Raw genomic sequence first — 21,734 nt, 5'->3', positions numbered from 1 at the left:
CTAAAAGAAATAGGAAAAGGAATTAGGCAAACCAAGAATTAAACAACTTTTACACTTCTGTTTTTCCTTTTCTTTCTCATCATATTATGATGTCAACTATTTTATTGTGGAGTTCTTTAAGATTCATATCAAAATCCATTTTCTATTACCATGTTATCTAGTTCTGAATTACAACGAAAATATGTTGTGTGATTTTGTTTTATTAATACCCAAACTGTAACTTTCAAATTGGTTAAACAACCATGAATGTGAGAGCTATGTTTTTGATAATTGTATAATCTGAAGCAAAATAAACTTTCACTTAACAGGAACCATCTTGAAAATTGACAAAGAAATAAAACATAAATCTACAAGTTACTCATGTATAACAAGACAAAAGAAAGAGACATATCTTGTTCCCTCCAGCCTCTACTATACTGCACTACTTAGAAAGCTCACTACTCTCTTCTAACATAAAGCAAAATTTCTACTTCAGAATGGGAGGATCTGTAGGATGTGGCCCCATAAGGTGCCCTGGCCAAGGGAATAGTGCCAGCCCTGCCTTAAACTCTCAGTCTCAATGCTCTCTCTACCTCATCTATCAAAGCGTCTTCATACAGATGTGGGTATAAACCGGGACTGGTTTTATTGATCTCAGCCAAAACACGCAGGACTCTCATCTTGGTGGTTTCAGCATGGGCTCGTGGACCCCACAGGAACTCATAGCGTGGAGGATCACTGTTGCGCACCTGCCGGTAAACCACGTACTTATCTTGCACCAAATCTTCAGTAATGATCTTCCGGACATCCCCATAGATTGAGTGCAGAATCCCATCACATATCGCCCACCCACCCAGGAACTCCCAGACCTCCTGTTCGGTGGCACGGTTGCCTTTTATGAAGATCAAACTTAGGAGCGCCATCAGGACACCCGACTTCGGCAGCGCATTATCACCACTCAGACTTCCTTCACTGGAGAGACCCAGCTTGCTCACAAGGGTATAGGACTCGCCGCTGGAATCCATTTCTTTCAATTCAACGCCAAAGACCACCACCAAACGTTCAGAGGTTCTCTTGAGGATCTCAGGGAAGCAAGGCTTGTGCTGTCTGCGGACATGCCTCAGCATGTCTGCCTTCAAAATGGACTCTTTCTTCTCAAACTTCTTCTGCAGGAATTGCACCATCTTGTTCGCCTTCCTGTTTAGAGGATCTCGGTCTGTGGTTGTAAAGAACGCAGTTCTCAGGGAGGGGCTTATACTTTCCTCTTCTTGACCCTTGGCAGCCACATCAGATTTTGAGCCTGAAACATCTGCATCAGGCGAGCCAGTGGGTGAAGCTCCCTGAGTCTCTGGAGGAACGGAGGCATCAGGGGAGATGCTTAGACTTTTCTCATCTTGACCCTTGGCAGCCATATCAGATTTTGAGCATGAAACACCTGCATCAGGAGAGCCAGTGGGTGAAGCTCCCTGAGACTCCTGAGGAAGGGAGGCATCAGGAGAGGTGCTTGGAATTTTCTCATCTTGACCCTTGGCAGCCACATCAGATTTTGAGCATGAAATACCTGCATCAGGAGAGCCAATGGGTGAAGCTCCCTGAGACTCTTGAGAAACGGAGGCATCACGGGAGGCACTAGGACTTTTCTCATCTTTACCCTTGGCAGCCACATCAGATTTTGAGCATGAAGCACCTGCATCAGGAGAGTCAGTGGGTGAAGCTCCCTGAGACTCCTGAGGAACAGAGGAATCAGAAGACCTACGACGAGCACCCCGACAAACAGCAGAAGAGGATGAGGAAGAGCGAGACTCTTCTTCCTTCTCTGCAGTGACCTGGGGACCCGTGAGATCTTGCGGCTGACCATGGGTCTCTCGGCGTTTCTCACGGGCACGGAGCTTACTCTTCTGACCCCGAGGCATGGTGGCTGTGGCCTATGACAGCAGGTAGGAGTGTGGATATGAAGGTTGGCAAGGTTGGCACCTGGACGGGAGAGAGTGACATCATGTCAACACCTTCGGCAGAGAGCAACTATCCTGGCTTTAACCAGGGGCCCTTCTGGAGGTTTCCATGAAACAATTGCTCCAGGAACTCGCAGGACTCCTGTTCTCCTGGTCTGTTTGTCTCCTTCGAACTTAGGAGGAAGTTAAGAGTGAGTGTTAGACTATAGCATGACAGCCCATTTTGGGGCTTACTGAGGTGACAGCAGGGACGGGCAGTGGGGGCCCCTCTGTTCAGAGGTGTGGTCCTCACCGTTTTTATTCTGGATCATCATAAAAATTGCAGTCAAGTCCCAGAGGCCCATTCCCCTCTGCAGCTCTGAAATTGACACTAGGAATTTTTACAGCACTAACGAGGAAGAAATAAAGAAGCACTCCTGCGCAACACTTCTTTCCGGGACACCCAGACAGCCTAGGGCTGACGGCAGCGGAGGCATTTGAGTGCTCTTGCTGTTATATTGAGAACGGTCCCCACGGTCATCAGACTCCTCATCCTGACTCTTCCCACAACCTGGAAATCACCCTCGCTGACCTGCTGCCACCTTCTTACAACCAGGGACCTACCTCTCTGACTCTCACGGGAACAAAGAGAGAATGCACCTCTCTCTAGAGACCTGCCCGGACCCCCAGGCTGACATCAGGGGCGTATTTCGGTGCAACCCGTGCTGCGGCATGGAGTCCCTTCAGTCTTAAGCAGAGTATTCCTCTTAGCTACGCAGTGCCTGAGATTTCTCTCTCTACTGACCTGAGTCCACCAGCCTTCGACCGAGGACTTCACGGTTTTCGACCCCAAGGAAAAAGCGAATGGACTTTGGGCCTAACAGCCATGCTTCGGGACTCCTCAGTTACCATCTTAGCAGGATGGGGCAGGGCTCTCTGAAGCTGCCCTTTTTTAGGGGGTAGAGGGTTGTTGTTGGGGAATGTCCCCCGAGTTCTAGGTCAAGATACCCACTAAGATACCTGAGAAGATCTGGGATGCCCCCTTCCGCTGACCTGACGCAGCACTTTTCAGACCAAGGCCTCCTGCCTGGCCGCTTTTCTATGCGGAAGTCAGGAGGAACCACTTCCGGCCATGCGCACCTGGCCTTCCCAGCATAACAGCAGGGGTGGGACTCTGTCACTCACCATGTGTTCTGTGGACTGGGTGGCTGCCGAAAAACTCACATAAAATTCTTTCCGGTGCTCTTCGTGGACCCTTAGACTTCTCTGTCTGCTGAGCTGAATCAGTCAACAGGAGATGGAGGATCTCATTCCGAGAGAGTCCTGAGTAGGAAGTAAGGTGGAGCCTGAGCTGGGAACCCATGCCAGGATCTTCCAAGACTGACAGTAGGGATGGGGCTCTGTGGGACACCCTTTCCCGGAATGGACTTTGCCCTCAGCCCTCACTCAGTGTCATCACTTCATTCTTGCCATGTTCCTTCCCTCTACTGACTTGAGGACACCCTCTCAGACTAGACTTCAACTTCCTGAGACTCCTCATGTGCAGTTCACCTGGCCACTACTGCCTGGGGCCTCCTAGACCTAGCTGCAGCCAGTTAGTTATGCTGTGGAGTTAGGGCAAAGGAGGAGACATGCTGAGCCCTCTCCTTTTCTAAGATGTGCGGTCTTTCAGCAGTCAATTAAGGTCCACCCACTGACTGCTGTCAGGCCTTGCGATTTTTCCCTTTTTTGTTATGAATTCATCCCCTTCTCCCAACCATAGCCTTCAAAAATCATCAAGGAGAAAATAAGGGGACTCCTTATCATGGCAGCTTTGTCAGTGCTTTCTCTTGGCTGACATCAGCATCATCAAATGTTTCAGGAGTATATTAATATTCTTATTACATGTGCTTCACTGTGACACTTCTATTTTAGTATATGTTTTATATTCTATTACAATGATCATTAAAAAAATCAGCCCTTATTCACTATAGAGATTTTAGGTGGTTATTACCACAATGTCTGAACTCATACTGCTTTAACCAACTCAAATGTTTGTTATTACCCCATGATTCCAGCATGTGGCACCTGAGATGTTGCCTCAGATTCTTTAAATGAAGTTGTAGAAAATCGTTGTCCCAGGCATGCAGAAAGAAGCAAAGGCAGAACTTTAAAATAATTCCTGCAACTAATGCTGTCATGTTTGTTACTTCAGGCTATGGATCTGTTTTCACTTCAGGGCGGGCTGCCATATAAGCACTGGTTCAACAGAGACTTATTGTCTCTCGGGGTTCTCATTTTGTTATTTTGCTGATGTTTATGCCATTGTTCTTTATTTTTTCTTTAGATTTCCCATGGTTAATTTTGGGCATGGGAAAGAAGCACTAGCTTGGTTGTCATCTTGGAAGCTGTAGATAAAAACTATATCTGTAAATAACCTAAGGAGAATGGCTATCTTTGCAATATAGGCATATCTCATTTTATTGCAATCTGATATATTATACTTCACAGTTATTGTGTTTTCTTACAAATTGAAGCTTTGTGTCAACGTTGATTCAAGCAAGTCCTTCAGTGCCATCTTTCCAACAGTATGTGCTAACTTTGTGTATTTGTGTCACATTTGGTATTTATGGCAATATTTCAAACATTTTCATGACTATTATTATGGTGATCTGTGATTAGTGATCTTTGATGTTATTATTGTAATTGTTTTAGAGAAGCATGAACAGCACCCATATCAGATAGCAAATTTAATTGATAAATGTTATGTGTGTTCAGGCTGCTCGACTGGTCAGCCATTCCCCTTTCTCCCTCTATTTGGGCCTGCCTCTTCTCTAAGGTGCAAAAATATTGAAATTAGGCCAATTGATAACTGTACAATGGGCTTTAGGTCATCAAGTGAAAGAAAGGCTCAAATGCCTCTCACTTTACATCAAATGTTGAAAATAATTAAGCTTAGGTAAGGAAGGCGTGTTGAAAGCTGAGAGGCTGAAAGCTAGGCTTCTTGCATCAAACAATTAGCCAAATTGTCAAAGCAAAGGAAAAGTTATTGAAGGAAGTTAAAAATGCTGCTCCAGTGAATGTATAAATGATGAGAAAGCAAAAGAGCCTTATTGCTGATTTGGAGAAGGTAGAAGATCAAACCACTCACAACATTCCCTTAATCCAAAACCCGATCCAGATCAAGACCCTAACTCTCTTTAATTCTATGAAGGTTGAGAGAAGTGAGGAAGGTGCACAAAAAAAGTTTAAAGCCAGGGGAGGTTGGTTTATGAGATTTAAGGAAAGAAGCTCTCTCCATAACATAAAAGTGCAAGATGAAGCAAGTGCTGATGGAAAAGCTGCAGCAAGTTATCAAGAGTATCTAGCTAAGATCATTGATGAGGATGACTACACTAAAGATTTTCAAAAACAGATGAAACAGCCTTATATTGGAAGAAGATGCCATCTAGGACTTTCGTAGCTAGATAGGAAAAGTCAGTTGCTGGTGCCAAACTTCAAAGGACAAGCTGACTCTGTTGTTATGGGCTAATGTAGCTGCTGATTTTAGTTTGAGGCCAGTGCTCATTTATCATTCCATAAATTTTAAGACCCTTAAGGATTTTGTTAAATCTTCTCAGCCTGTGTTCCATAAATGGAACAACAAAGCCTGGATGACATCACATCTTTTTGCAGCTTGGCTTACTGAAAATTTTAAGCTCAATGTCAAGACCTACTGCTCAGGAAAAAAAAAAAAAAAGATTCCTTTCAAAATATGAGTGCTCATTAACAGATCATTAACAATGTACCTGGTTACCCAAGAGCTGCAATGGAGCTACACAAAGAGATTAATGCTGTTTCTATGCCTGCTAATATAGCATCCATTATGCAGCCCATGGAACAAGAAGTCATTTTCACTGCCAGGTCTTATTATTTAAGAAATACATTTTAAAAGTCTGCAAAGATTGTGATTTCTATGATGTACCTTTGCAAAGTACATTGAAAACCTTCTGGAAAGGATTCACCATTGTACATGTCATTGATGGAAGGAAGTCAAAATATCAACATAATAGGAGCTTGGAAAAAATGGACTCTAACCCTTACGGATGATTCTGAGGGGTTCAAGACTTCAGTGGAGGAAGTAACTGCAGATATGGTAGAATAGCAAGAGAATTGAATTAGAAATGGTGCCTGTAGATGTGACTGAATTGCTGTAATCTCATGATAAAACTTGAATGGATGAGGAGTTGCTTCTTATGTATGAACTAATAAAGTAGTTTCTTGAGATTGAATCTACTCTTTGTGAAAATGCTGTGAACATTGTTGAAATAAAAACACAATATTTTAAATCTTACAAAATCTTAGTTGATAAAGCAGGGGCAGGGTTTGAGATGATTGACTATATGTCTATTAATACATATAAATGTAACATATATGTGTAACATGTATAAACATGTATGTATATATGCATATATATGTATATACACATGTATGTATATATGCATATATGTGTATATACATATAAACATATACACAATATATGTATACATATATGTATATATACATGCATATATATATATATATACACACACACATATATGCACAGTGGAATGCTATACAGCCTTAAATAAGGGAATTCTGTCATTCATGACAACATGGATAGACTTGGAGGACATTATGCTAACTGAAATAAGCTAGGAACAGAAAGAAAAATACGATATGATCTCACTTATATGTGGAATCTAAAAACATAGATCTCATGGAAACAGAGAGTAAAAGGTTACTAGAAACCAGTGTGTTGGGGATAGAGAATAGAGAGATGTTGATCAGAGAATATAAAGTTTCAGTTAGACTGGAGGGGTAAGTTTTCGTGATCAATTGCACTACATGGTGACCACAATTAATCATAATATATCGCACATTTCAAAATTGCTAAAACAATGGATTTTTAAAGTCTTCACCACAAAAAAACATAAGTTGATGAGATGATGGCTATGTTACTTTGATTAAATCTTTCTACAATGTATACACAGACAAAACATTACATTGTATCTCATATACACAATTATTTTTACCAAGTAAAATAAATTTCAAAAGACTATAGTAATTAAAACTTTATGCTATACTTATGCTATACTTACAGAGATAAGCAAATAGATTAGGAGAACTGAATAGAATGTCCTAAAATAGACCTACTTATACATGGATTCTTGATTATTAAAAATGTCATTTCAGGGAAGTGGATAAAGAAGAGTGTTTTTACTAAAATAAGACTGGATATACAAATATGAAAAAAGTGGAACACTTCTTCACACTATACAAAACTCAATTCTAGGAGGGATTAAACCCTTACTTTAAATATTTCATGATAAAAATGTTTAAACTTACAAAATAGTAAAGAAGAATAAAAGTAATTTTGCATATATGTTTTTTTCAACTAGGGACACAACAGCACTGGGCAAGTAGGATGTATGGAAGTAAAGTACTGAAAGACAGGGGACACTAGTCAAGTGAATAACAGGAGGGCTGGCTGGGTAACGTGTGAGCTAGAGAAGAAATGGCAAGTCCTTCTAATAAATGGCAACTCCATTATTCCCCCTTTCCCCCCTCAATACCATTTGTTGTCCCTGATACCATGATGGACCTTTACTTTCAAAGAGTAGTGGATGAGACATGTTGCTGGCTTTGGAGAAAGCTACCTGGGCCAAAGATCTGTTCATTCCATCTGCCTGCACACCAGCACCAGTCTCCCCACTGACCAGTGGATCTCTGCTTTCCCAACAAGTATAAATTTGACAGTAGTGTTATAGAAAGTAGTGACTAAGGAATGATTACAGACACACTGAAGAGAACCAAAATGTTACTGAGTTAGAGGCAGTGCTGACTTATCCACACATGACAGGAGCAGTATCCTATCTCATTCCCCAGCAAGATCAATATTTCTGATGTAAGGTTAAAAAAATTTTTTTGGAGCATAGCCCTCTCCCGCTTTTGTCCAAGTGGAGGCATCCTGCACATTCTTGTGTTTAGCTGGGAAACCCTCTTGTAGAAGCTTATAATTGGGGTTTAGAGTACTTAATGGAGCAAGGGAGGAGTCTCTCTCTGTGTTGCTTTCAGGACTACTCTGAATGAAAAGAGGTCAGAAAGCAGGGAGTAACATCAAGTTAATTCCACAGTGGGCAGGCAGCTTAGAATGATCCCGTTGTGAGAGCCTCTTCCTCTAGCTAGTGAACTATTAGGTTGGTGCAAAAGTAATCGTGGTTTTGCCATTAAAAGTAATGGCTAACAAATACAACCACACAGGGCAGGTTGTCCTTGCAAGTGCCTAAATGAGGACTCTCTACTGTGTAAGTGGTATTTGGGTCTCCAGAGAGAAAGAATTTAGGCTGATAACCTGTGCTTAAATGTGGAGAAGTCACCCAGAGATTGGTCCAAAGGATCATAATCTGAGGGGAACTGGAGGAGGATGGGTGCTATCTTGCCTGCCTCATCAATCATGGGTACTTCCCAGCCCAGAGCAAGGCTGGTTTCCACCTCTATTCTACATACTTCCTTCCAGCTATCCTCAACTTTGTCGATAAGAACAACTCCTCCTTACTCGAACATTTCATTAACTTATTTCTACCTGTTACAGGTAACACTTTCGGCTTAGAAACTTGGAACATAAAGAATGAAGAAAAACTAGAAGGAAGAGTTACTATCTGGGTAAATATAATAGACTATTTTTCTTATATTCATTTTCTATTGCTGCATAACAACGTATCACCAATTTAGCAAGGCAAGAAAAACAAATTTATTATCTCACAGTTTTCTGTGTGTAAAGTGTCCAGGCAAAACTCAACTGAGGTTTCTGCTTTAGAGTTTTACCTGACTGCATTCAAGGTATCAGCTGATCTGTGTTCTCATCTGGATGCTAAATGGAGAAAAATCTAAACTCACTCACTGTGTCACTATGTTGGCAATAGAGCTAAGAAACCTGCTGTGCAAATGTAAAGTTACCATGTTTTATACACTGGATGAAGTGTCTGTGGAGCTCCTTGGAAAAATAAAAGACTCCTGATTTTAAGATGTGCCTTCTGAAAGACAAAGGGTATGGCAGAATATGGCAGTATCACTCCATGCTGGAAAAGCGCTCTAAGCTGAAATAAATCTATGCATCACTTTGGGCTATGGAGAAAAATGAAACTTGTTTAATTAAACATATAGAACCATGAAAAATAGCTTACCAAAACAATAAGCCATGGCCATATGTAAAACCATATCTTTTGTTAAGAGCTCATTTAGAAGTAATAAAACTAATTTTAAAAGAATGACACAGAAGGGGGGAAGAATCAAAAAGAAAAAAGTCATTCTCCATATAATACCACCATATTTCCAGTAAAGAAGGAAAGTAAATGTTATAAAGAGAGTTGACCACAATATATATTTCTATAAGATCTTAGAGAAATAAATGTGTCATTCCATTAACCCATAATCATACAACTATTCTGACTTGTTACTTTGGTACCATTATTTGCAATGTTTATTTTTCTCTAGTTGATCTATGATCTGATGTTATTCTCCCTCTTTTTCTGTTCTTCTAGCACACAAGTCTATAGTCTTGTGTTTGCTTATACAGAAGTCCAGTATTTATGGCAAAGGATTCCTCAAGAACTTTAGGGCTCTCCTACAATTTTCTCTAGCCATTTCTAGGAAAACTTGGAGTAATTTGTCCCATTAGGGGACTCTATAATTATTTAATACTTCGGTGATTTGCTGGTAGCCTCAGAAACTAAAGAGCAATACAAAACTGATACTTTGACTTTGTTTTAATTCCTCTCTCCTGGTACAGAAAAAGGAGAATTTTCCCCACCCTTTTTTCTTAGAGCATTTACTTCAGAGAAACTATAAATATAAAATCTTTTCTTTTATAAGCTAAATAAGCCACTTGCCAGTTTTATAGCTCAGGATTGTTTTCCCTTTTGATGAAAACAATTAGCCAACACAGAAGGCCACCTTAATTATTAAGTGAATTTAGAAAGGACTCTGCATGACAAATGGTGCCATCAAGTTCTCTTCCTTGAGGACTAATTATCTTTTATACGAAGAATATGTATTTAACAGGTTGTATCGGCTTGACTACATAAAAGGTGGAGATTGCTTTCTGTCTTTGCTATCTCTTTAGTGGATTGCCTATGATGTGCATCACATTCCAGTTTAATGATTATTCAATAAAACTTGTTTTTCTTTCTTATATGATAATGTTGACGTTTACCTAAGCCCTGTGATCTTGGGAAACAGTGCAGATTAAGAAACTTTCTTTCTCCCCTTGAAGCCCCAACTTTGTTTTCTAGCAGAAAAAGGTTTATTGGAAAGAACCACTCTTCACCACATGACTTAGACAAGATTCATGGAAGCCTCTCTGGTTTACCGATGACAAGCCCAGACAAAGATCCTCAATATTCCCTTTCTTTTCCTTGTACATGACAAATAAACTGCTTGTTTCTACTAATCAATCGAAACAAAATACTTGTTGGCCAAACTTTGGTTAGGATTTTCTTTTTCCTCCAAGCTCGTGAACTTTGGCCCACTCTCAACTAAGCCAGTATGCAACCCCTCTTGAGGATAGATTGGCCTCAGGGTAAAAATTCTCTAATCAACTATCAAGTCACAACAGCCTTTCATCCCACTTCCTCACACACCTGGTTCTTTCTAGCTTTGTTTATTTCTCTCTATAAAAGAAAAGCTTTGCCTAACTCTTGAGATACTTGCATATCTTACAGTCACAGTGTTCTTCCTATTGCAGTAGTCTCCACCTATTTCAAAAGTCTCTCTTGCAATAATTATTTTTGAGAAAAGTCTCTTCTTACTAAGTCTGAATTGTTTTTTATTTGCCATATATTTTGCGGAGAGGTATTTTTGCATTAGCAGGATATTTTGTTTCTAACTGTTTCCTCAACACATGTAATATAATCATGAGGATGTCATTTCATCATCTTTACAATGACTGATTACATAGAAGCAAGTCACAGGCCTACTAATGCTCAAGGATAGTCACACACAAAGGCATGACTGTCAAGAGGTGGAGCTCATGGGATACCCATGAGACTCTGTCAGCTACAGTCCATTCTCTAGGTCCCAATGTTTAATGTTCCTACCTTATTCGAAATACATTTAACTTCCTCCAAGGTCCCCCAAAATCTGACTCAATTACAACATCAGCTCAAAATTCAAGTCTCATCATCTAAATCAGGTCCAACTGCACATGATGAGGCTGTGTGGAGAGTAGTTCATTAAGCATACCAGCTGGGGACAATAAATCTCTATTTGTGGACCTGTGAAATGAAAGAGACTAGTCATCAGTCCTAACACATCCGGTGCACAGTGGTGGGATAGGCATAGGATAACCTCTGTACACATTTCACTTGATCTCCAGTTTTTGAGCCTCAAAACTTTACAACTGAGTTATTTCATATTTCCAAAGAAACACCTACTTGATGCTCTGTTATCCTGTTCCAAATGATAAAATGAGATGGAAAATTTCCACATTTGTTTTATAAAATAGAAAACTTCTACTCTTAAACCTGATACACAGCAACAAATGTATTGAATAATTGAAGTGGTGATTCATATACTCGTAAGGCTATTCACATTTTCTGTTAAAATGAGCAACATTTAGAAATGAACTAGAAAGAAAGAAACTATAAAAGAATGAAAGTAAGAAAAAGAAGGAAAGGAAAGAAAAGAAAGAAAGGAAGAAGAAAGAAAGAGAAAGAAAGAAAGGTAAACTCTGTGTTGCCACATAAAACAGGAAGACAAAATGTTACACATTGTGTTTCCTCCAGTCCAATACCAGTCCCTCACTACTTAGACTGTTGACTACTTTCTTCAACCACAAAATGGAGAAACTAACTCAGATTTATTCATTACAGATGGGAGAAGCAGTGGGACAGTAGCCCCAGAACATGCACTGTTCATAGATAGGCGTGCCAGTCTCACTCCTGCTCTCTCCCATCTCTTGAAGACTCTTCATACAGATTTGGGAAGATACTACAGATTGTATCATTGATCTTGGTCAAAACTTCCAGGACTTTAATCTTTCTGGTTTCAGCATGGGCTCTTTCACCCTGCAGGAACTCATAGAGTGAAGGATAATTATTGGACACGTGCCAGTATTCCAGGTACTTTTCCTGTACCAAATTTCTGGTAATGAGCTTTCTGGCTGTCTGTAGATGAAGCGTTAGCTTCTATCCTGCACCTTCATTGTATTCAGGAATTTCCAGATTTTCTCTTCAGTGTGACAGTTGCCCTTCAAGAAGGTCACACCCAGGAGAGTTATTAGGAAACTGACTGGTCTTAGATAACCACTTACCACCACTCAGACTTCTCTCATTGGGGGAAATCCAGCTTCCTAATAAAGGCATAAGAAGAATGACTATAGGGTTGACTTCTTTCAATTCAAGGCCGAAGACCTGTTCCATGTGCTTCGAATAACAATGAGACAATATTTTTCACCACAAAGATTGAATAAAATGTAAAAGAATGATAAAAGTAAATGTCTCTAAGAATATAAGGCACTCATATACATTAAGAGACTAGGGACTGCAGTATAGCATTTTGGAAACAGAACTTTAGCAGTACAACATTTGTAAAACATGTCAGTCTTCACACCTTTCCCACTTTAATCCAATTTGTACTTCTCTGTGTCTTTCTTATGAGAAGGTGTGCACATTTTCCTCAAGATTTCATGTTCAAAAATGTTCATTTTAGTTTCATTAATCATAGCGACAAATGGTAAACAATTAATATGTCCATCAGGAAACAATTAATTATTGTACAAACATAATAATTCTAGAGAGTAGTTTAAAAGTAAGGTGGGTCTAAATGCGCTGTCGTGGAAATATCCTGCACTCATTTTATTAAATCATCAGGTCAAGAGGCAGAACAATATGGACATTGTTACCTATATATATTAAAAATTCAATATATTTTTATAGCACACCTATATATGAAAAAGCCTAGTATCAGCTTTAAAATGATACATACCAGATTAATTGTGGTTACCTCCAGAGAGGGGGCTGAATTTTGAGGAAAGGGGGAGATTGTGATTTCCATACCGTTAGAATTTTTGATAACAAGAATGTATGTACTATTACCTTTGTAATGAAAATACTTTAATACAACTAACCACAAAAATAGTAGTTGTGCATTACTTATATAAAGTAACTTCTAGCTGATACAACATACAAAACCTGCAACTGAATGGCTTAAAACAACAAAAGTTCATATCTCATACACATAAAATCTGATGTAAGTAGGCAGAGGTTTCCACTAACAGGTGATCCAGAGATACAGGCTGCCTCCAACATGTTGCTTTACATCTCAGCATGAGCTCTTGATAGCTTATGTTTCAGGGGCAAGGGAAGTCACATAATCCTTCCTAACTACAGGTGAACTAGGTAATGTAGTCTTCCCATGAGTCCAGAAAGGAGAGTAAGACACCATGTGGATGGGCACTTGCAGTCTCTCTCATTAACTGTTACATAATAAGTGCTTGGTAAAGGAATAATTATTAGACTTTGTTATGAAAACAACCCTCTTCATTTCTTGGTGGAGTTTCTAAGGAGGCAAATTTGCAATTCTTCAACAATTTCTGTCAGCTTCCTACATGACAGTTGCTTTCAAATACAGGATCACATTTCATTTTCAAAAGGACCCTGTAAAATCTCAGCATGGAGAATTCTCCTTTTTCATTCAGTAGCACCTTTCTGCACTGATCTCACGGCACTGAGTGTCAATAGGATAAGAATATGCACCTTTCTATTTCTGCATGGTAACGATCTTGACTTATGAATTCTGCAAACCTCGACATGACTGAACATGCAGGACACTTACAAGTGCCATTTGGCACAAGGGAAAAAATCAGAATTTTCCTCTGGGACAAGTACTGATATAAGAGGCAGCACAACAATGGTGAATTATTTTTGTCTTTGCTGTTCAAGCACAGCATGTCTGCCAAAAAGCCATTTATTCTTCTTAGACAGACTGATCGGGGGAGGACTGAGGAATTTGGCCTCGGTCGATGTTTGCTTCACAGTGATTTCCTTGGCCTTTCCTCACCTCCAACTCATGAGGGTAGCTTTGTTTTTGACCATCTAGGTAGGCTCACCCATCAGTGCATTTGTTCAGGGGCTGCTCTCAAATAGCACACCCTTTAAAAATCCTGCTGAAAATCTGGGTTATTTTAAAAAGCCTTCTCTCACACTTCAGTTACATCCCAAGAACCAGTACGTGGTCTGTGAAAAATCAGAACCAGACTCTAATAATTGGTTCATTTGAAATACACTTTAAGACTACTTAAAGATGTGGGGTGGAAGGGGAGTTTGTGGTAATCAGATATCAAAAAATCACTGTCAGAGGTTCCACTGAGAGGGATGGGGCCTCCAAGGGGCATCTGCAGACAGCAGAATGCTCTAAGTCTAGAGGCAGGCAAGTGATTCTGGTCTGTCCATATCACAGAAAACAGGGGTGCAGTCTTCAGAGAAGGCAGTGAAGAGCTCGGTAGAAGACAAGGTGCCATTTTGTACATGAAGGCACACTGGGGAATACTTAGGGGAAAGGTGATGTAATGTAAGAAAGTGCTGAATCAGGACTCATGTCCCAGCACTTGGGCAGAATCTACTCTCAAGGAAACCTTGGGCTTGGGACAGGAGGATCCTCAGAAAATGAATCCCACAAATAATCCCAAATGTATGCTTTATTCTCATCTTTACCTTCCTTCTTTAGGCCTTGTTATGGTTTGGATCTATGTCCTCCCACAAATCTCATGTTGAAATGCATGCACCAGGGCTGGAGGTGGGGCATTGTGGAAGGTGATTGAATTATGGGGGCAGATTTCCCCCTTGGTACTGTCCTGAGTTTTCATGAGATCTTGTTGTTTAAAAGTGTGTAGTACTTCTCCATTCTCTCTTCCTCCTGCTTCAGCCACGTAAGACGTGCCTGCCTCCCCCTCACCTTCTGCCATGATCGCAAGTTTCCTGAGGCCTCCCCAGAAGCAGAAGCATCCTGTACAGCCTACAGAACTGTGAGCCAATTAAACCTCTTTTCTTTATAAATTACCCAGTCTCAGGTATTTCTTTAGAACAATGTGATAATGGCTTTGCTATAAAGAAATATCTGAGACTGGATAATTTATAAAGAAAAGAAGGGCTGCCCAAGGTATCAAGGAGTGGGGGACTGCTATAAAGATACCTGAAAATGTGGAAGCAGCTTTGGAACTGGGTAATGGGAAGAGTTTGGAAGGTTGTGGAGGACTCAGAAGACAGGAAGATAAGGGAAAATTTGGGACTTCCTAGTGACTTGTGAAATGGTTGTGACCAAAATGCTGATAGTGAAATGGACAATGAAGTTCAGGTTCAGGAGGTCTCAGATGGAAGTAAGAAACTGGGAACTGGAGCAAAGGTCACTTTTGTTATGTATTAGCAGAGAACCTGGTGGCACTGTGCCCCTGCCCTAGGGATCTGTGGAACTTTGAACTTGAGAGTGATGATTTAGGTTACCTGGTAGAAGAAATTTCTAAGTAGCAAAGCAGTCAAGATGTGAGCTGGCTGCCTCTAACAATATATGCTCATATATGTGATCAAGTAAGTGATGTAAAACTGGAACTTTATATTCAAAGGGGAAGCAGAGCATAAAAGTTTGGAATATTTGCAGTGTGGCCATGTAGTAGAAAACAAATGCCTATTTTCAGGGAAGGAATTCAAGCAGGCTGCAGAAATTTGCATAAGTGAAAAGGAGCCGAGTGCTAATAGCCAAGAAAGACCCTGGGAAAATGGCCTTGAAGGCATTGTGGAGACTTCCACAGCAGCCCCTACCATCACAGGCCCAGTGGTCTAGGAGAAAGGAATGGTTGGTTTTGTGGGCTCTGCCCAGCCCTCCCCACCTGCTCTTGCTTTTCTGTGTAGCCTCAGGATACTGCTGCCTGCATCCCGACCACTCCAGCACCAGCTGTGGCTCAAAGGGGCCCAGGTACAACTCAGGCTGCTGCTTCAGAGGGTGCAAGTTGTTAGCCTTGGCAGCTTTCACATGATATTAAGCCTATGGTTACACAGAGTACAAGACTTGAGGCTTGGGAGCCTCCATCTAGATTTCAGAGGATGTATGGAAACACCTGGTTGTCCAGACGGAAGCCTGCTGCAGGGCCCAAGCCCTCATGGAGAGCCTCTACTAAGGCAGTGTTGGGAAATGTGGGGTTGGAGCCCCCATACATAATCCCCACGGAGGCACTGTCTAGTGTAGTTACGAGAAGAAGACCATCGTCCTCCAGACTCTACGATGTTAGAGCCACTGGAAGGTTGGACTATGCACCTGTAAAAGCTGCAGGCACTCAGTGCCAGCCCATGAGAGCAACCACAAGGGTTAAAGCCTGCAAAGCCACAAGGGTGGAGCTTGGGAGCATCAGAGTGCTTTGGATATGGAATATGGAGTCAAAAAAGATTATTTTGGGCCAGGCACGGGGGCTCACACCTGTAATCCCAGCACTTTGGGAGGCCGAGGCAGATGGATCACTTGAGGTCAGGAGTTCAAGACCAGCCTGACCAACATGGTGAAATCCTGTCTCTACTAAAAAAAAAAAATACAAAATTTGCCAGGCATGGTGGCGCACATCTGTAATCCCAGCTATTTTGGAGGCTGAGGCAGGAGAATCGCTTGAATGCAGAAGGCCTGCACTCCAGCATGGGCAATAAGAGTGAAACTCCGTCGCAAAAAAAAAAGAAAAAGATTATTTTGGAGCTTTAAGATTTAATGACTGCCTTGCTAGGTTTCTGACTTGCAAGGGGCATGTATTCCCCTTCTTTGGGCTGATTTCTCCCTTTTGGAATGGAAGTATTTAACCAATGCTTTTACTCTCATTGTATCTTGGAAGTAACTTTTTTTTGTTCCCTAAAAGTGGAAGGTACTAGCCTTGTCTCAGATGAGACTTTGGACTTTTGAGTTAATGCTGGAATGAGTTAAGACTTTGGGGCACTGTTGGGAGGGGATGGTTGGATTTTGCAATGTGAGAAGGACATGAGATTCGAGAGGGGTTGGGGGTGGAATGATACGGTTTGGCTATGTGTCCCCACCCAAATCTCATGGTGAATGGTAATCCCCGAGGCTAAAGATGACGTCTGGTGAGAGGTGATTGGATTATGGGGGTAGATTTCCCCCTTCATACTGCCCTGAGTTCTCATGAGATCTGGTTGTTTAAAAGTGTGTGGCACTCACCCCTTCTCTCTCTTCCTCCTGCTCCAGCCATGTGGGTCTTGAGCGCTTTCCCTTCACCTTCCATTATTGTAAGTTTCCCACGGTCTCCCTAGAAGCACATACTGCTATGCTTCCTGTATAGCCTATAGAACCATGAGCCAATTAAACTTATTTTCTTTATAAATTACCTAGTCTCGGATATTTCTTTATAGCAATGTGAGAACAACCTAATACAGGTCTGCTTCTAGTACTTTGGCCAGAGTCCTTTATTTTTAATTGTAATAGATTTTGCAGTAGTGAAAAGACTAGTAAATTAGACAAAAGATCTGTCTCAGATTGGAAGGAGTGGAAAAATGTGAACTTAGAATAATTCTGGCCACATTAGACCAGTGATCTAGTCTCAGCTCTGTCACCTATCAGCCATGTAAACTTAAAATTATAAGTTTGGCAAATAATGTCTGATAAGCCCTAACTTGTAGTACTGTTGGAATCTATGTAATGGATATGAAGCACTTAGCAGAATTATGGAAAATATTGGGTCTTTAAAGAATGGTAGTTATATAAATATTTTTACTACAGATGATATCACCCTCCCCTCTGGGGAGATTTATTTTTTATTAATTCAGGAAAATATGCAGCTTTCTAGGACAGTTAATGTCAAATTAGCCCATTATGTATTTAGCATATAAAAGTAAATAAAATTTCCCCATCTGAATATAAGTTGCTGAATTTGCATGTAGGGAGTCTTCCCCAGTTGAATGAAACACAAAGTCCTAGAATTTGTGTCAAAGACCAACAAATTCCCTCCCAGGTGCCATTCCATCCAAACCACCCCTATTTTCATTCATTTCATCATCATTAAATGTGTTCTCCCTTAGAGTTTGCCAAATTACACTGAAGATAACTTAATTAAAATATCCTTTTGAGTGTGGTGGTTCACACCTATATTCCCAGTACTTTGGGGGGCTGAGGTGGGTGGATCACTTGACGTCAGGAGTTCAAAACCAGCCTTGGTGACGTGGTGAAACTCTGTCTCTACAAAAACACAAAAAATTAGCTGGGTAGGGTGATGTGTGATTTTAGTCCCAGCTACTTGAGAGGCTAAGGTGGGAGGATTGCTTGAGCCTGGGAAGTCAAGGCTATAGTGAGCCATGATTGCACCACTGTGCTCCAGCCTGGGAAAAAGAACCAGACCCTGTCTCAAAAATATGTCCTTTTAAATACTAGGATCTGGCTCTCTCAGTTCAGAGCAAAGGAGCCAACACAGTAGCTTTTCAGCATCCCACATGAAGGCAGTTTCACCATTATTTCTCAAAAATTCCCTGGAAAGGCTGTACATAAAATAACTAGATTATGCTATGTGTTCAACTGAATGTGAACAAGAGCACAGGATACTATCCACTTCTGCTCCAAGAGGTTTTCTTCTGCTTTATTGATGTCACCAAGGTGACTCTTAAGTGGAGGTTTCCACTTCAGGGTTTTGTCCTTCAACAATGAGACACACCATCTGAGTGCCTGGCCTCTGCTCTCCAGTCCCATGGCTTCATGTAGCCCACCACCCAGCTTAAATTAAAAGTATATCCCACTGAGAGACTCATAGTTTCCAAAAGTCTAAAAGGGCCTTTCTTCAGAGAATTTGCACCTTACCATTTTCAGCCAGATACACTGCAGCACTTTTCCCAAACCCCTCTCTAACTCCTTACCTCCTTACTCCCTCTTCTTACTTGTCTTTTAGGTCTTAGAAGTATTTCACCATCTTCCATGCATTATTATTGTTCATTAATTGTAAAAGTCTAAGCAGGGCTGGATGTTTTGTATCCTAGTTTTCCCATTTCTAACAAAATTACTTTCAAAAATCAGATGTTTTATTAATATTGGAGGAATGAATGAGGCAGTAACCATAGATGCTAGTTCATAAACATTTTATTTTTTCCTACCTTCTTCAGTAAGCTAAGCCAATCCAGGTATGACTCTTTTATTTTTATATAACAGAATAAAATGGATAAAGAAAACCAAGAACTGAAAAGTTTTACTTTTTCTCACCTATGTTTTGATCTCCAAAATTTTAGTTACTGCTAAATCATTTCACATTTTTTAAGGAAATACCTATTCCAATACTGTGTTTCCTTGTTCTGGCTCATTAAATATGAAAGAAGGTTTCCCAATTTGTTTTACAGAACAATAAAACTCCTACTCTTAAATAGCAATACATGTGTAACCAAAGTCATTAATAAATTTCGATTCTGAAGTAATCTAAAACTTCTATTAAAAGAAACAACATTTGAAATATAACACCAAAAAAAAAAAAGAAAGAAAGAAAAAGATACAACTCCAAGTTACTATAGAATATTAACACAAAATGATATATGCTGTGTTCCCTCCAGACCCACCCTGGCCATTCACTACTTAGAATGTTGATTGCTTTTTTCTTCCACAAAGAAAACAATCTTCTTCAGACTTCAACATTTGAAATGTAACCTAGGGGGAAAAAAAGAAGGAAAAGTAAAACTCTAGTTATCAATATACAATAGGAATGCAAAGATGATATACGCTTATTTCTTCCAGCCCCACCATGGCCCTCCACTATTAGAATGTTGACAGACCTTTTCGACCAAAAAGTGAAGAACCAACCTCAGATTTCACTTAGCATGGGAGAAGCTGCTAGACGTGGTTCTGGAACGTGCATTTGCCATGGCAGCAGTATGAGCCCTGGCTGCAACTCCGGCTTGGGCTCTCTGTTCCTCATCCCTCAAAGCCTCTTCATAGCAGGATGGGAAGGCACTAGGGACGGTATCATGCATCTTGGCTACAAACTCCAGGACTTTCATCTTGCTAGTTTCAGCGTGAGCTCTTGGACCCCACAGGAATTCATAGCGTGGAGGATCACTGTTGGGCACTTGCTGGTACTCCAGGTACTTTAGCTGCACCAAATCTTTGGTCATGACCTTCCTGGGATCCCCATAGAGGAAGTGCTTCCTATCAGCATATACACCCATCACATTCATAATTTCCCAGACTGCCTCTTCTGGGGCACGGTTGCCATTGATGAAGATCACACCCAGTGCAATCATCAGGAGGCCAGTCTTGGGAATTTTTTCTTCATCACTGGTTGTTTCATCATAGGTGAGGTCTAGTTTGCTGAAAAAGGCATAGTAGTGCCTGATGGGATCCACTTCCTTCAAATCAACACCAAATGCCAGCTCTATGTGCTCAGTGGCTCTCTTGAGGATCTCATTGAAGTGACCCTTATCCTTTCTGATAACAAACTTTATCATATCTCCCTTTGTAATTGGCTCTTTCTTTTCATACTTCTGAAGCAAGAACTGCACCAGCGACACTACTTTCTTGCTTAAGGGATCTTCTTGCCAGCCCTCAGCTTCCCTTGAGGAACCTAGACTTTTCTCATCTTGGCTGCTGGCACCTTCATTTGAACTGGTGCATGAAACAGGTGCAATAGTATTGGTGGTGGATGGGGCTCCCTGAAGCGCCTCAGGGATGCTAAGTGTCTCAGCAGCAGGCAAATTCTGGGATCTATCACCAAAGAGAAGATTGGCAGAGGAGGGTGACTCTCCTTTTGCCACAGTGGCCTGAGTAGCTCCCAGATCCTGATTCTCAAAACGAGCCTGGTGGCGTTTCTCACGGGCACGGAGCTTACTTTTCTGACCTCGAGGCATAATTACTCTTGTCAGGGACTACAGACAATAGTGCAGGCAGTTGGGTTGATGAAGAGGTCACCCTAGAAGACGGAGGATAAGATAGTGTTCACAGCCTTGGTAGGGAGATTCTACCTTGGTCTAAGAATGGCCACCTCTGCTGGTTCTCTTGAGGGTATTGCTTTAGGAACCCATAAGGCAGGAGCGGGCTGGGACTGTTCCGTGGGGGTTTATCACATCAGTTCTAACTCAGGATATTAATTTTACTTTAGTCCTTTGAGTCCTCCCTCTGTTGACTTGAGGCTGCCTCGCTTTAGACCAACAGGAAGTAAGGGTATTAGGCCTAACAGCTGCGCTTTGGGACACACAGAGTTGACGGTTGGAGCAGGACAGAGCAGAGAAGGATGGGTCTCTATGAGGCAGCCTCTGTTCTGGGAAAAGTGTGTCTCGAAGGTCATAACAAACGATACTCACTTTGACACCTGCCGGATCCTGAAATTTATTTCTCTGGCTACATGTTTCAGACCAAGGCTTCGCCCGTAACAGCTTGATGACGTGGAATATAGGTCAAGAGAAACACTTCCTGCCACGCCCACCTTGCTCTCCCAGCATAACAGCAAATAGTTCTGCGTTCTGGGGGAGGGGCAGTTCTTAAAGAAATACATCTATTTCTTTCATTGACTTTGCAGGCACTGGGACTTCTCTCTTTGCTAAGCTGAATCAGTCAGCCTCAGAAAAAGGATCATTTCCCTGAGTCCAGAGTAGGAAGTAAGGTGTAGCCTGAGCCTAGCAGCCATACCTGGGGCCTCCCAAGATTGACAGTAGGGGTGGGGTTCTGTGGGGTCCCTCTTCTTGAGTAGGTAATGCCCTCAGTCCTCACTCAGTGTCTTATTGTGACTTTTTATAGGTACCGGGCCACTTCTCTGCTGACTTGAGGCCATCAAATAAGGTACTAAATCTGTAAATAAAGATAATTGACATCTGTACA

General features: G+C 41.2%; 2 protein-coding genes across 3 annotated transcripts; both read right to left on the bottom strand.

Annotated features, from left to right (window-relative positions):
• Positions 1–260: 260 nt before the first annotated feature.
• Positions 261–1,928, bottom strand: LOC105506856 (melanoma-associated antigen B6-like). Of its 2 annotated transcripts, none has more exons than XM_011935143.1 (2): positions 1,667–1,928; positions 261–1,540 (listed from the first exon to the last, which is right to left on the bottom strand). In XM_011935143.1, exons 1-2 carry the CDS (start codon positions 1,890–1,892, stop codon positions 543–545), a joined length of 1,224 nt encoding a protein of 407 aa, XP_011790533.1. In that variant the 5' UTR covers positions 1,893–1,928; the 3' UTR covers positions 261–542. The 2 variants fall into 2 exon arrangements, with proteins under 2 accessions (XP_011790533.1, XP_011790532.1); XM_011935142.1 differs by having other exon boundaries at positions 261–1,288; positions 1,415–1,892.
• Positions 1,929–18,999: 17,071 nt separating this feature from the next.
• On the bottom strand, positions 19,000–21,345 carry LOC105506855 (melanoma-associated antigen B18). Its single transcript, XM_011935141.1, has 3 exons — positions 21,221–21,345; positions 19,697–20,829; positions 19,000–19,571 (listed from the first exon to the last, which is right to left on the bottom strand). Exon 2 carries the CDS (start codon positions 20,765–20,767, stop codon positions 19,733–19,735), a length of 1,035 nt encoding a protein of 344 aa, XP_011790531.1. The 5' UTR covers positions 20,768–20,829; positions 21,221–21,345; the 3' UTR covers positions 19,000–19,571; positions 19,697–19,732.
• Positions 21,346–21,734: the final 389 nt, after the last annotated feature.

Source organism: Colobus angolensis, unplaced genomic scaffold, assembly GCF_000951035.1.
Source record: "Colobus angolensis palliatus isolate OR3802 unplaced genomic scaffold, Cang.pa_1.0 Scaffold140, whole genome shotgun sequence".
NCBI lineage: Eukaryota > Metazoa > Chordata > Mammalia > Primates > Cercopithecidae > Colobus > Colobus angolensis.
This window is presented reverse-complemented; position numbering and strand designations above follow the sequence as displayed.